The sequence below is a fragment of the Leptodactylus fuscus genome, chromosome 7, assembly GCF_031893055.1.
Source record: "Leptodactylus fuscus isolate aLepFus1 chromosome 7, aLepFus1.hap2, whole genome shotgun sequence".
In the NCBI taxonomy this organism is placed as follows: Eukaryota; Metazoa; Chordata; class Amphibia; order Anura; family Leptodactylidae; genus Leptodactylus; species Leptodactylus fuscus.
Window position 1 is genome coordinate 91962895 of NC_134271.1, and position 15421 is coordinate 91978315.

A 15421-nucleotide genomic window follows, 5' to 3' on the forward strand; every position below is an offset into this window, starting at 1 on the left:
AAACAATAATTAAAACTACTTATGATCCATTGACAAACCTGTGGCAAGAGACATTAATCTTGGGTAGTGCCATCTCCTCCTCCTCTAAGCTTATTGTCTATAGGCTTGGAAGAGATATCCTTTAAATTATGATCTCTCAGGAGTAGAGATGAGCAAAGCTTGGAAGATCAGTTTCAGCTTTGGTTCGAAAGATTTGTTTGGGGTCCAATAAATTCAGTATGAACCAGAGCTTAAATTGGGATAAAACATAGTGTATGACACTGTCAAGGCTCCTAGGACTAGACCTAGCCCATTTCTAGCTCTCTAAGGTAAATACAGTTGGCGTTTTCAACGTCACATAGGTGTGTCTCCTCTGTATTTTCACAGATCAATTCATGTCATAACGGCCATTTTAGTTCACCTGAGACGAAGTGCTCAAAATTTAAGGAAAAAATATATATTGTGTCAAGCTTAGACTAGGTCCGTAAGGGGTTATACACACATCAATTGGAATCCCTATTTTATGCAATAGATATAACGCAATCTATATTTGTACTTACAATGATTTACTTTACAAATATTTTCTTTATTTTTAAGTACTAGATTTTTTCACATTCACAGTGCTTGTTCTGGTTGCTACTTTAAAAGCACATTTGCTGTTGCAAAAAAAAAAAAATCCCTCGTACGGCAGCTATAGATACATTTAGATTTTGTCTCATATCCTCTCTATGCTACTTTCTGTAAAGATATATTTTTTCTTTCCATGTTGGCTCTAAACAAGTTCTTCTGAACCTTTTCAAGCCAAGCTCCCCCAGTGACAGGAGGCTCCAACCAAGTACCCAAAAAGAAGCGATCCGTTAACAATAAGGCTCTGTTCACGCTGCTGACAGCAGCTCTGTTTGGATGGATGCCATTGTAAGTTAATAGAGTATGCCAGGGTTTCATTGGTATCTGTTGTGAGATAGACGAAACACTGGTTATGGCTTCTGTATAGAAAGAGGAAGAAGGTACGACACGTGTAAATGATTTTCCTTTTGCCCCACCCAGATATGAATTATACCACACCCACATATGACCCCCTTTTAGCAGACCCCCTCAAATAGAAACAGACTGCACGCCACACCTTATAAATATAAAGCCTGGCTAGTTGCCCTTATATATAAACCATTAGGGTACATTTACACAGAAAAATTCGGACCGGAATCTCTTTTCCATTGTTTTCAAGGGGAGGTAGAGGCACAGCAGGACGCTGAAAAAAAATAAGCATCCAGCTCGATCTTGCTGTAGAGTCCACGACTGATTCAGCCTCAGATTCTGCGCCTTGAGACTCCCTGCTAATTAGATTCATCTGGGCTTAATCAGCAGCCGAAAGCTGTGGCGGCTGCCCTAACGCGGCTAGGCCGCGGCCAAATACAGTGGTGGAAATTGAAGAAGAATTCCTCTGCATTTTCAGCCGTTTCAGCGTAGCCTTAGATATATGTACATGAACGCACACACTGCAGACCAGATCAGAACTTCCTTAACAATGATTGTGGGAGAATTGGAGGCATTTCTTAGATAGCTGACAGGAGGAGCAGGGAGAATGTGCACAGTAGTTGACATGCTGACTGCTCAAGGCTTCAATACACCCTGAGGTTGCCGGCCATACCCCTTGTGATACACGAACTACACCTTAAGAACCACGGCTCTAAACTCATGCCCCCTCCTTAATGATGTCATAAATTGAGGCCCCACTTTACGGAAATGCAGATTATTTTTTTGTTGCTGATTTTGATGCAGTTTTATTGAGCTAAAGCCAGGAGTGGATTGCGCAGAAGGTAGAAGTATAAGAGCTTCCTATATATTTCCCATTCCTTTTATAGTCATTCTTGGAGAGAGACACTGCACCTTCGTCCTTTGTCTTCTATATAATGTTTTATGCCAGTTTTTTGGGTTGAGTGAGGATAGGATGCAGGCAGGAAAAGGGGGACTATACAGATAGCTAGAAGGTGCGGAAGATTCCATTTTCCCCTAGTTTCAGATATAGACTCATACTACAGAGTGATGTATAAACGATATTAGAAAGACAGATATGCATTAAACATGATACTTGTCCCTCGATGGGTCCAATCTTAAGCCTATAGAACGTTTATTCTGCAGAAGACACACAAATGTCACTGAGCCTTGTGCCCTGAGTCAGAATTTGAGGTTGCGTAAACCCTCTGTGGATTTGATTATTTTTGTATAAGGACGAGGGAGATATCGATCAGTTCTGAGTGTGATCTCCCCCTCTGTACTGTGGTGCGGATAAACTACAAGCTGATGCAGGTAGGATTTTTACTGACCACATTTTACAAGAATCAGGTTTCGCCAAGAGACCAGGTGCTAGAACAACCTTCCTATTTACTTTCCTTTCTGTGTCTATCACAAATGACCTATTGTCAGCCACTATAACACCAAACAATTTTCTCTGCGTGCTGAAATCAAGGACATGCCAGTTTCCACAGCTCTGCAAACAAATGACAACACAAGTTGAGTTAAGTCCAAAACCACAAAAATGGGAACAGAACAATTGCTAATAAAATTCAATTTATTTCTCTGTCTATGTCTTTCTATCGGCATTTTTCATGAAAAAAATAAAAGGAGCCCACAGAATTGTGTTTAAGTCAATACATTTAGGCACTGCAGCTAGTATAACAGGGTGGCACACTGGCTGTGGCAGACTCTTTGCAGGCAGAATTTGACATGTTTGCACTTTGGATCTATTACATTTATTTTTATATGACTGTTGAGTTTGTTTTGGTCAAAATGTTGCAATTTTATCCTTAAAGGGCTTGTCTAGGGTCTTGATTGGTGATTGCTGGGGGGCCAACAGCTGTCCTCCGCATGGATCAGCTGCTAGGGGTTGCTTCTGGAAGTTGCTTATAATATACAGCACAAGGAGGCGGAATCGGAGAGCTCCACACTCTGTATTGTGGCCAGGTGGTGTTACTACAGCTCAGCTCCCATCCTATACCTGGATGTTCTAAACTGACTATATAGATATGCATGCTGTGTCCTCTTACAGATGTTATGGCCCCATCAATCGCACAATGATGACCTAACCTTAAATATACCATCAATGTTATTTCATGTAAAATGTTTATTATAGGGCTATACTATAGTCATTTTGGTCCATCAGCATAGATGATTGACACTTGTCATACTCATAGTGAACACTTCATATTTTTTTCATATTCAGCTAGTTTCAATGATTTATAATTGAACTATCAGATATGAAACAAACACCTGAACATGAAAGGACCCTGGTCCTGATTATGGGGCATGCCCATAGTTGAGGTATGGACCCATGGACCGGGTATGAACTGAGCAAGTTGCAGTTACTTTAGACTCCTTACTCTGCACATTGTTTAGTATTGCGCAGTTGCTTTATACTTTGTTATCATTAGTGTTGTGTTCAAGAGTTTGTATATAATTCTTGTATATAAAAAAAAAAAACCTTGTGTTGTGGATTTGTATTATTTTAAAATGATTTCTTGTTGAAAAAAACTCAATATTGTGTATTTTCAGGGACAACATTACGAAGAGGAAAAGAGAGCACTGGGTCACGAGGTGATAGCGCTAAATAACCATTTGCTGGAGGCCAAGGTGACAATTGATAAACTATCAGAAGACAATGTAAGTACTTGGCTAGTGCATGGCGACTGCTGAGCAATACTTATTCTTTAATAAGTGATAAGTGGGGATTTTTTATATCGATATTAAAGGGGTTATTCAGAATTAGAAAACATGGCTGCTTTTATAACCCATTCCCTCCAGAAGCTTTTTTTGATTTTCATTTTTGACGCTCCGCCTTCCAAACGCCATAACTTTCTCATTTTTCCATTCACAGAGCCATATGAGGGCTTAATGTTGTGGTACATTCTATGTTTCAGTACGATTCCATGGATACCACGTTTATATAGCTTGTTTTAACTCGGTTTACACTACGTGGGGCCCCCTACCTAACTGGTGCCCATATTTGATTAAAATCAGTTTACTGGCATCACTGATATAGTTCCATAACGGGTGCCAAGACCTACATCTAAAGACCCAAATTCATGCCAAGAGTAATAATTGTCACATAGTGCCAATTTGAACATATGACACTATGTCTGATTCACAGTCTTATATGGGCACACTACCCAGACTCATCATGGGACCTGCCAATCATAGCATATCCTTATGGATCCACGAATCTCATCCACCCATTAAGTTCCATGGTCCACCATGATGTTTAGTAATATAATTAATTGGAGTTACCCTGATTATATAAATTCTGAGTACAGATAACATTAGGCCAAATCTCAAATCCAGTGTCTGACCCTTATACTCAAGTATTTACTACAATACACAATCATATCTGATAAAACCTTGCTAGCACTTGTAGCAGCCTGAGATAAAATTGATTTATCGGCTGTGAAAATAGCGTCTGTACGATAAGTCATTAAAGTGAAAACTGTTATTTACCATACATATCATTAGCGTATCAGTTAATGAGTGATGGATTAACTTCACTGCTAATTAACTTTCACTGATGACAATAATTATTGTTTCCTTTTTGAATGGGATAATCTACTTTTTTTATTTATTTATACTGAATTCTCTCAGTTTGATGTATTTGATGTTTTTATTTAAGTAGATGTCATTTGTGAAGGAGATAAGCTTGTCTGTAAGCTGTGCCTAGCACTGTATTCACTCAAAAGGAGCTGGGCTGCAGCTCCAGACGCAACCCATAGACTAGTGTAGTGCTAGGACTGTCACCTTGCTACTATGTTCTTATTTACAGTAACTTTGTTCTGTCTTTATTTGTAGGAATTATACAGGAAAGACTGTAACCTGGCCTCTCAGCTCTTGCAGTGCAGCAAAAGCTATTACAGAGCACACAAATTATCAGAGGTGATACTCATGTGACTGTCCTTATAAATATACATTTATTGTGACCATGCAGTAGTTATGATATAGGTTCACAAACATTGCTGTACAGCTTTGACTCTTGAGATCAGTAATGGGTCCAACTCTATTATTTCATCCCATTAAAATAAATCTGAAGCAACACTTGGATTTCTGTGATATGTAATAATATAATTAGAAAAAAAAGGTATTCCCCTTTAAAGGTGCCTACAAGCACCAAAATAGCTTTTAATCTACTCTGCGTATATGCTGTTGTAGGGATGCTTAGTGACATACTGAACATGCCTTTTTTATGTCAAAGTGCAAGCTTGCTGGCAAGACAATAATCTTTAAAGCATATGCAAATGAGTTGTTTGGTGCACTCAGGGCGTGGCCATGCCTGCCAGAACATATGTTTCTACTGGTAATTGTTACCCAGTACTCTCTTCTAACATAAAGATTGACAGGTCCAATGTGGAGTAACCATATCTCCTCCAGGTACGATCATGCACTGGGTGCGCCAAACATCAAAATTACATCATAAGTTGATTTTCACAGTAGAAAATTTGCAGGAAAAAAAAATGGACGTTTACTATGAAAATTTGGTTCACCTTGGCACATGTAACAAAGTGGTTTAAAAGCTATTTTCGTAGTGTCAAACTCACTTTAAAAAGGACCTCTCGGGCACATGTGGTTTTATACACCTCTAGAGGGGACAACAGTGCACTGAATTCAGTCCGCTTTCCCGTTATGTGCCCTAGGGCTGAAGCCATCAGTGCAGTTACCGTTAACTCCTCACTGTCAGAAGGGCGTCCTGACAGTCTAGCTGGGAACTCCCCTCCTGACAGTATTCGTCCATGGCCCATAGCCCGTTCCTTATGACTCATCCATAGATTACTGTCAGGAAGGGGGGGGGGCGTTCCTCACAGCTCAGAGTCATGGCTGGGCGGTAAGCAACACCCCCTCTGACACTAAAGCGCTATGGACAGTACTGTCAGGAGAGGCTTTCCTCACAGCCCAGCTGGACTGTCAGAAATTCCCTTGAGTACATAACGGGAAAATGCACTGTCGGCTTTCTAGCAGTATATAAAACCACATGTGCCCTAGGACATGAAATTTCCTCCTTAAATCTATATCACAAGAGTACCAGTAATGTGATACTCTCTGCACCCATATCTGGAAAGTCTGTCCGCTTTCTGTTAGTTCCATCCCTTTGCTAAGCAAGGCACTAAAAATGTTAGACAGCATCTAAAACCATTAATAAATGTGGCGTAAAGCACGTATCCCACTTTTTGGTGCAAATTGTGCCAAAATTCTGGCACATTTTCAACAGTAAATCTGCCCCAGTCAAACAATTTTACAGAAAATGTTCCTTTTAAATATCCACACCAAGTAACAGACGTATTCCGTTTCCGTATATATAACTATTAACTATTGTAATGAATTCTGAAAAAGGCCCAGTTGAGAACTGATGCTACAATTAGTAATGACTTGAAATAGAATGAGTCAGAAAATTAACATTTCTTAGTGACTGGCAATTCTGGATGGCGGATACGTGGGTTGACACTTCACAGTCCACACACTGTGAGACATTGCATCAGATAGGAAATTATTATTATATGGGTGATTAAAAATAAACCTTATTAAGGGTAGACATGTTTGCTAAATGTTATATCCGTATGATGGGGAAGCCACCTGGAATGTCCTTCTATTAGGACACACTCGATGCAACCAAGTATAACATAGTCACCAATTTATTATTCCCAGCTTATAACTACTCCAGGCAATATTCACTAGTCACTTGGGTGACTGCATTGAGAAAACGGTTGTCTAGCTGGGACAGCCCCAATAAAAACACTATTGAGCCATACGTAATTCTGCAGAGCATTCATTTTGTATCTGCGCCTTTGTTACTTTGCCTTTTAGGCTTGGTTCAGATCTGCATTGGTGTCTCCTAATCAGTTTCTGTAATCCATCGAAAGATCATAAAAACTGATTAGAATGAGTTGTTTATTTCAATGGGTAATTAAAACCATCCGCTGGTGTATTTGGAGTATTTCCACTGTGTATCTGCTCTTTTGGACAGAGACATAAATTGTACTTGCAGCGCTTTTGCTCCATTCAAAAAATTAAGATACACAATGGACAGTAACAAATCTATTGTCTTTTTACATTGAGGTCTATGGAAGGTGAGCACAATCAGATAACCAATGGATAGTAATCAGTTTGTGTCCATTTTCCTCTCTTCAGTCTTCTCTGCGCATGCTCAGAATGAAGATAAGGGTGGAAAAGAAGGATCTGCTAAAAATTGACACAAATGGACAGTTTTTTGATGGATACCCATAGATAGATCAGACAAAAAAGGTTATGGTATGCGCTGTGTAACCATTTGTGTCCATTATTTTGACAAATCCGTTGCATTTTTAGATGGATTTGCAACAGGCAGATACCAGGCGCAGATGTGAACATAGCGTTACTTGAATTGAAGTGAGCTGCAATAGCAGACACAGCCCGTGAACAGACAGATAAAATTAGACCCTTCTTTCTAATCCTGGATGTGTCTTTTAGACACATATATAACAATCAGGAGAATACCAATCTATGTGGCCAATGGAAGGACTTAGATAAGAATAAATGTTAATGCAAAACTTTTTGAATGATCAAATACTAAGATTAGTTAGTTATTTATCAAGTTGCTAAGTGTAAGAGTCAATTTCTTATATATCTTCTCTTTAATCTGCAGCTCCCAGCCGACTTTCAGGAAAGAGTAAGTGAACACTTGGAAAAACATGGGTGTAAACTAACTGTGCCCCTGTCTAACACCTCATATGCTGACAGCATTCCTACTTGTGTCATTGCTAAGGTGCTGGAAAAACCCGATCCCAATAGCCTTTCTTCACATCTGTCAAGTGCTTCAATGAGAGACCTTAGCTATGAGCATGAACGTGTTCAAGAGCCTGAGGAAAAACTACGGCAGAGACAGCAGTTCAAGTCTGAAATCTACTGCAGTGATACTGCTCTCTATTGTCCAGAAGAACGGAGAAGAGATAGGAGGCAGAGCTTTGATGTACAAGTCAAAGATGAAGTCTTCTTAAGATCTCAGAACTCTACAGACAGCACCGTAGAAGATGGATTCCATTCAAGCTTCTCTCATGAAGCCTTCAATGAATATGTAGCATCATTACCCACATCCAGCTCATACTCGAGCTTCAGTGCTACTTCTGAAGAGAAGGAAAACAACCAGGCCAACACTTTAACTGCTTCCCAGCAGGCCATCTACATGGGTAACAGGGATGACCTGTTTGAAAGGAAGTCTACCACAGGTTATGAGCATACTGCTAGCCCAAGATTTGTAAAATCCAAGTCTGTCCAACACATGGAGCACAGCCCAGAAAATGCGGCATCTCCTAACTTTACCAGATCCTCTTCCTATGTGGAAGAACCATTCCATTTCTCCAGAATCCGTACACAACAGGCATTAGCTGCTCACAAGTCGCACAGTGAGTGTAGAAGCTCCCATTTATCCGAAGATGATTTGCCAACTAGGTGGAGACAGCTAAGCGTGGAGGACATTGGAGCTTACTCTTTCAGCAATGATGGCAGAATATCACAGTGCAGTTTTACAGAACAGTATTTTGCCCCGAGCCCAGTTAAACAGTTGGAAAGTAGGATGAGCCCATTATACGCCAGTTATAAACAGGACAGCTTTTCAGAAGGGGAAGAAGTTTGTCAAAGCAGAATGGGAGACTCATGCTTTCTCCGAACAGACTCTGGCTTGAAAATTGACATCAGCGCCAGCTGCAAACAAGAAATGCTGTCTACCTTTAAGGCAAAAGAAGCAAGAGACCAAATAAGTGAGAGAATGTCCATACAGTTAGGTAATAAGAGCGTAGACAGTAACGCAGCAGTCAAGAGGGAATACGTTGATGTTAGTCCAAATAGCTCTGCGGAGTCTCTCAGTCAAAGCCCTATGGAGGCTTCGGACATACACCAGTCTTCCATTGACCAAGGACATGCAAGCTTTCATGGCAAGCCCCAGCAATTCCAAAGAACTGGAAGCATTGGGTTAACAAGAAAAGATAGTCTTACAAAAGCACAATTATATGGGACACTGTTGAATTAGTGATCTTCCAAACTGCAATAAGTAAAGATTACCAAGAGCAAACAACGGATTCTGGAAATGTTTCATTAAGCCAGTATTAACAATTCTCTCGTAAGTGTTTGTATATCTTGCACTTCTGTGGAAAGCTTCCAATATACAACAAAGTATCGCAATGACCATGTACATATGAGAATTACCTCACTACATATGTGCATAAGGCCATTCTAAAAACTTATAAAGAAGGGGGGTATAGTCCATCAGAATTATCTAAGCAAGATAGGGATAAAACCAAAGTTAAAAAATAAGGAAAAATAAAAAAGCTGAAGCTATTGCAGTAGCCATTAAATAGAATAAGACACAGGAAAAGTCGCAGTTCTATAGCAGGAAAACCAGATTTATCAGGGTTCCAGTTTTACATTACAGAAGTTGTATGATATTGTATGACAGACTAAGCAGCTCATCCCTAGAATCAAGATTCCGGCCTAAGCCTGCCCAGCCTTAGCTTACCGAAATCCAGAGTGACTGTCCGGCTTGAAACGCAATCCCTATGCTGATAATATCTCATTTTATTTAATATCAAGTTACCGCTGCTTTGAACCAAAGCAAATCTAAGCTATAGTCAATCATTACTCAAAACCAATCTCAGCCCGGGCCAGTTTGTTTTCTTTTAGAAGGCACCAAATGCAGATGATATAGTATGGTCCAGAAAATTGGTTTGGAAGAAGTTGACACAAACTGCCACGATTGACAAGTAGGCAGACAGGTTTATAAAGTCTCACTCCTTAGTTTGACTTTTTTTTCTTCTTTTTTAAGAGTGCACCAATGAGTCTTAGTTTACTGGATTGTAGTTGGTGGTAATTTCCATAGGCGGAGACATGGATGGGTTTCATTTAGCATTGCTGAACCATGGACAGACCGTTTCCTTCTTTCTGGGGCTCACTGATGCTTCTGCATTTTTATCATTGTATTCAACATATTTTTCTAAAATTAAGGGTAAAACATTTACCTAGTGGCCTGTATTTAGGGGATCTCACATTTTTGTTCAAAGTTTCCCATGTGGGTGAGCTTCAGAAATGGTTCTGTACCTAGCTATAGGCTTTGTTTGCCGCACAATGGTCCCACCCATACTTTTGTCCCATCAGCTCAGATTCAACAGATAGGTAGTGATAGGAAACAGGGAGAAAGCAGAGAAAAAACAAAAACATTTTTTCATTAGTGGCCATTTGTGTTTAGAACGATCAAGACTTTGCTTTGCAATGGAAAGAAATTAAAGATTTTGGTGACCTTCTAAAATGTCACTGTACCTAGATAGAGGTCCGTCGAGTTGCCAGATCCCATGGCTCCACCAGTGCTTTTATCCCATTTATCCAGATTTGGAATTGGATAGATGACACAAACATGTAATCCCTTATTATCCTTTGAAAACCAGGGTCAGGCCATGACATATGTGCCATATAAATCTACTAATGTAAGAACACGAGTAGAACTCCAATTCATTCTTAGAACTATCAATGATGTTGTTGGTCCTGAGATCTTTGCATCAGTCTAGCAGGGAACCTCAGTGTCCTATATTGTTCAAGACCAACATCCGGCCAGTATAGCGGTTTACAGAGATTTTGCTGTCACTGCAGAAGAACAGAGAGCTGTGAACCTATCTGCTCCTCATGTACTACCTCAGAAGTAATTGAGGGGCTCTTTGTTAATACGTTTTCTATAAGCTTGCATTTATATTGGTAATAACGCATGAACTGTCCTTAATAGTGTTGTATTTTGCATTACTCGATGAAAGCAACAAGTTGAAATATTTCACTTTTTTCTAACAAGGATGAGTTTGTAATTGATCAACTTACTCATGTTTGGGAGGACGATGACTTGAGAAATTGTGGTTTTAAAAAGCTGGAATCTCCTATTCCAGTACAGAGTAAGCTGCAAGGATTCAATGCACATTGATGGGGTTTTTTTTCTCCCTAACTTGACACTTTTCTCAGGAATACGTTCCCTTTAAGACATCTGTATGACCGGGCTAGACATGAGCTTATATTTATTGATTTTTTTTTTCTCTGCCTCTTCCAAAAGGCATGCACATGGAACTGGTGATGGTTGTACATTCTTCATAGAGCGGAAGGCTAAGCACATAAAATGGTCTCTACATGGATGAGATATATGCAGTTTGCATTATCATAATTACTACTTGTCATTAACAATCCTTGCCTTGTACACTGGTACATATACCAGGTGGGTTTAACACTAACATCACTGATTCTAGATTTTCGCTACCACTTTTTTCTTCACCCCTCCCAGATGGTCCTTAAATTGTCTATTCTTCTAGTCTTCTAACTGTGAATTTCCCCCTTTTTTGGGAAAAAAAAAAGCTGAAGAATGCATTTTGAAATATTTTGTAATTTTCAATGATGAAAGCTCTTAAATAAAAAAAAAAAATCTGAATTGTTGTCTGAGTTATTTACACTACTACAATGTACATGAGCCATCTGTAAGAAAATAACTTCATGACCTTTAGGACTAATTCATATGGGTGGATTACAGCTTCATATGATATTATATGAAAACTTTTTCTATCAGATTCCTTGGGGGTGATTGATTTTGCCTTTCACAATGGTTTTCTGGCATACAAGTCATGAAAAATTCACAAATTTCCATGCACATTGGGAGATGGTGAAGGATGCGGTGTGGATGGGGCTATTGACCATGCCAGATTTATGATCATTTACTAGTTTACTGGCATAAATTATCCCTGAAATCTATGCCAGTTACTTTGGTGCAGGCTCCCGGTCCAAAAAAGGGTTAATGAAATGTACTGGTGCAGGGCATATGAAAACTGCCAAATACAGGATGTAAAAAACTGAAATTTGGTCCTTAGAAGGCCTAGAAGGTCCTTAGAAGACATGAAAAATGATACCATGTCATTATCATAATTTATTTACCAAAATTTAGGCCAAAACACAGGAGCAGTGTGTGAAAAATGAAGCATTCCCTCAGGCCGATGCTTCCCAGTAAGTGAAACACTGATTCATTTCAGCAATTGATCAGTGTCCAGTAAATATAGATGAAATGTTCACTGGCGGCCAAGTAGTGAATAATCAATGTCAGACGAGACCTCGTGCCAAATGCAGGACCTGGGCACCTTGCAGATTTTGCGTAGACCATGAATTGCTCTGTATAAGAAGAATTCTAGATTCATCTGAGGCCGTGAAGCCAACAGATCAAGGTCATGCAAGAGACCAATGACCCTAAGCACACCAGCACATATAAAACACAGCCAGTCAGATTGATTAAGACAAGAATATTGTATGTCAGCCTTGATAAAAGCCCCGACTGGTGTTGGGAATAAGTTATTTATGAAGAGGTTCTGGCTTCTTCATAAACCATGTGCAATCATGAACAAAAACGGACACGTTATAATAAATATAAGAGACATTCACACCTTGCCCCACTCCGACAACATGTGCACAATATCACAAGCAAGACTCAGAACAGGGATTATGGTGCATGTTCGGCGCACAAAATGGCCTTACTCCAGAAGTTCAGCGTGATATCATCCATTGGGGGAGATTTAGCAATCTGTGTATGCCAGTTTTCTAGAGTCAAAGGATTGATACATCCCCTCCAATTGCTTCAATAGAAAGAAAGGAATTAAGGTGTTGCAATGGCCCAGTGAAAGTCCAGACCTCTCCCAATTAAAGGGGCACTATCACTAGGAAAAGTCATTTTTAACTAATCACATCCTTGCATGGCTTTTAGAAAGTCTATTCCACACTTACCTTTAGTATGTAGATTGCCTCAGTGGTTTCTGAATAAGTCAGTTTTTATTCATATGCTAATTAGACTGTTGCACAATACATCGTGCACTCCTCTTCTGTTGTTTCCTATGGGAGACTGCTGCTGCTGATGATGACTCAGCTTCCTGTTTGCCTCACACACAGGAGATAATAGCAGGGATGAGTGCTGCTGGGAACTTCCTGCGCTGGCTGGAAGCTCACTAGCATATGAATAAAAAAAGGAGTTATTCAGAAACCACTGAGGCAATCTATATACTAAAGGTAGGTGTGGAACAGCATTTCTAAAGGCTATGCAAGCATGTGATTAGTTAAAAATGACTTTTCCCAATGATAGAGCCCCTTTAAACCCCTAAAAGTGGTTGCGCCCTTACATTTATCCACTATCGGTGGGAGTCCGACCTGGGTTCAACAGTGATCATCAGACTGGTGGAACTTAAAGTTTCCCTGCATCCTTCTTGTGAATGAAGCATCAATGCCTTGTGTGACCAGTTTTCTATTCACTGCTATAGGGCTGCCAGGATTGCAATGCTGTAAAGAAGAGAAGGTCAAAATTCGTGCAGGAAGGTGTGAGAGGATGAAAAATCATACAGAAAGCCATTTCTTAGAGTTATTGCTGCTAAAGGTGGATCTACTCTATTAGCTATTGATTCATGGAGTGTACTTTGATTTTCACACATGGCTTTTTCATTTTGACATCTTGAAAAATAACAATGATAAAATTGTGGAACCTGTTGCGTGTTGTTCTTTATCGGAGGTTATTTTTATCTTAAAGAGGTTGTTCAGCATTTTTTTTTTTTTTATTAGGCTGAAGGAGGTAAAAAAAGAAGAAAAAAAAACAAAAAAAAAACACCTGTTCTCTGCGCTCCAGTACATCCCAGCACAGTTCCAACCTCCTGCTTGGCTGTCTTCTTTTGCCAGAAGTTCTCGCTGGATGTGACATCCAGGTCCCCAATCAGCGGCCTCAGGAAAGAATCCGGGAATGTCACAAGTAGTGACGTCCTACTGTATATTCTTCGCTGAGGCTGCTGTTTGTCCTCAATGGTGACGTGCAGTGGGGACTTCCACCGGTAAAAAACAATGGAGATACAAGACTAGACTGCGCTGGAAGACACTCGGGACATGGGTTTTTGTTTGCTTGTTTGTTTATTACCTCCCCCAGCCTAATTACAAAAAATATATATATTCTAGACTACCTCTTTAAGACCTTCTAACAACCAAATATTTATTATGACCTGATATTTAAATCCATAAAATTCAAAGAGGGTGTGCTAAGTTTTACTCAAGACTGCCTATCTCTATCTATCTATCTATCTATCTATCTATCTATCTATCTATCTATCTATCTATCTATCTATCTATCTATCTAGGCCTGGCACGTAGAGAAATTCCAGTGCTCAACAACTTCATCTACAGCAATATAGTGAATACGAGTGGAGAGGAATACATCTGCAGTCATTTTCTGACACTGCATGCTGTGAGAGGGGAGGGAGAGCACAACTAGAAAGATATCTACACCAAGTAAAAGTGATTGAAAAATAGATATGTGTTGTAAAATGTCTGTGTTGGAAAACATTAGCGCTTCACTTCAAAATGTGAATGAGAATGCTGCAATACCCAGCACTGCCACTATGAAAAATGTATTGTCTTGTAACGTGAAGAAGAGGCTGCAGCACTCACACAAGCACTTCAACTTAGAATGCGTAATTGAGTCCAGTGGGCGGTGCTATTAGTGATTGACAGCTGTCTTTGTACGCACAATTATTGTTTGGGGTGCCCACTGGATTGCATTTTTATGGTGCCAGGTTCCCTTTAATATTGAAGAACTTTCCCAAGAAAAGCCTTCATTTTAAGATGAATAACCCCTTAAAAATGGAACATATATGGGTAAATGACATCTTCCTTAGCCCTCGTTCACACCTGTGTTGGTATTCTGTTCAGGGGAGTCCGCATGTGGACCCTCCCAAACGGAATACCAAATGCAATTAAAGACGCTATGCAGTAAAAGCACACGGATCCCCATAGACTATAATGGGGTCCGTGTGATTGCCACCAGATATCTGCACAGAACATGCGGACAGGAAAGTAGTTCACAATCTGCTTTCCTGTCCGCATGATTCGTGTAGGACATCACTACTTCGTGATACTGCACAGCGCTTGCAATTGTATTTGGTATTCTGTTCGAGAGGGGGGTCCTCCCTATGTGGACTCCCCCGGACGGAATACCAATGCAGATGGATGTGAACGAGGGGTTACCTACTGTTTCACTTTCCCTGTTCAGAAACCTTGCCAAAGAACATCATCTACTGTAAAGTTGTAGAATTGAATAGGGAGGGGTGAGAGGGGCATCTGTAGCATTTCTCCCTCAGTATTTCAGGAAATAGGTATTGGAAGAGATCTGAATCAGAGAACACAGCACGGCTCTTACAGTACTATAGAAAAAGACGGCTAATCACAGGTAAGACCTCCACAATTGTAGAGATTACAACTGTAGGTAAGTTTGTAGGGTTTCAGGTTAAGGGATTTTAAGTCAATACAAGCTCATCAGAAAGATGACCAATGCACAGAAAAAAGAGCAGCTTACTTCTGGTGCCTGATGTGAAGAGCAGATCTGCTTAAGTGGGTTCCTTCATCA

The 15421-nt window shown here is 40.0% G+C and overlaps 1 protein-coding gene across 5 annotated transcripts in view; it reads left to right on the top strand.

Moving 5' to 3' along the window:
• The window catches only part of BEGAIN (brain enriched guanylate kinase associated), a 141046-nt gene extending 131035 nt beyond the window's left edge, over positions 1–10011 (top strand). For all 5 annotated transcript variants that reach the window (XM_075282497.1, XM_075282498.1, XM_075282499.1 and 2 more), the window contains 3 exons: positions 3529–3636; positions 4813–4896; positions 7634–10011. In XM_075282497.1, the coding sequence (XP_075138598.1) occupies positions 3529–3636; positions 4813–4896; positions 7634–9013 (1572 nt within the window). In that variant the 3' untranslated portion in view covers positions 9014–10011. The remainder of the gene's footprint in view (positions 1–3528; positions 3637–4812; positions 4897–7633) is intronic.
• The last annotated feature ends 5410 nt before the right edge of the window (positions 10012–15421 follow it).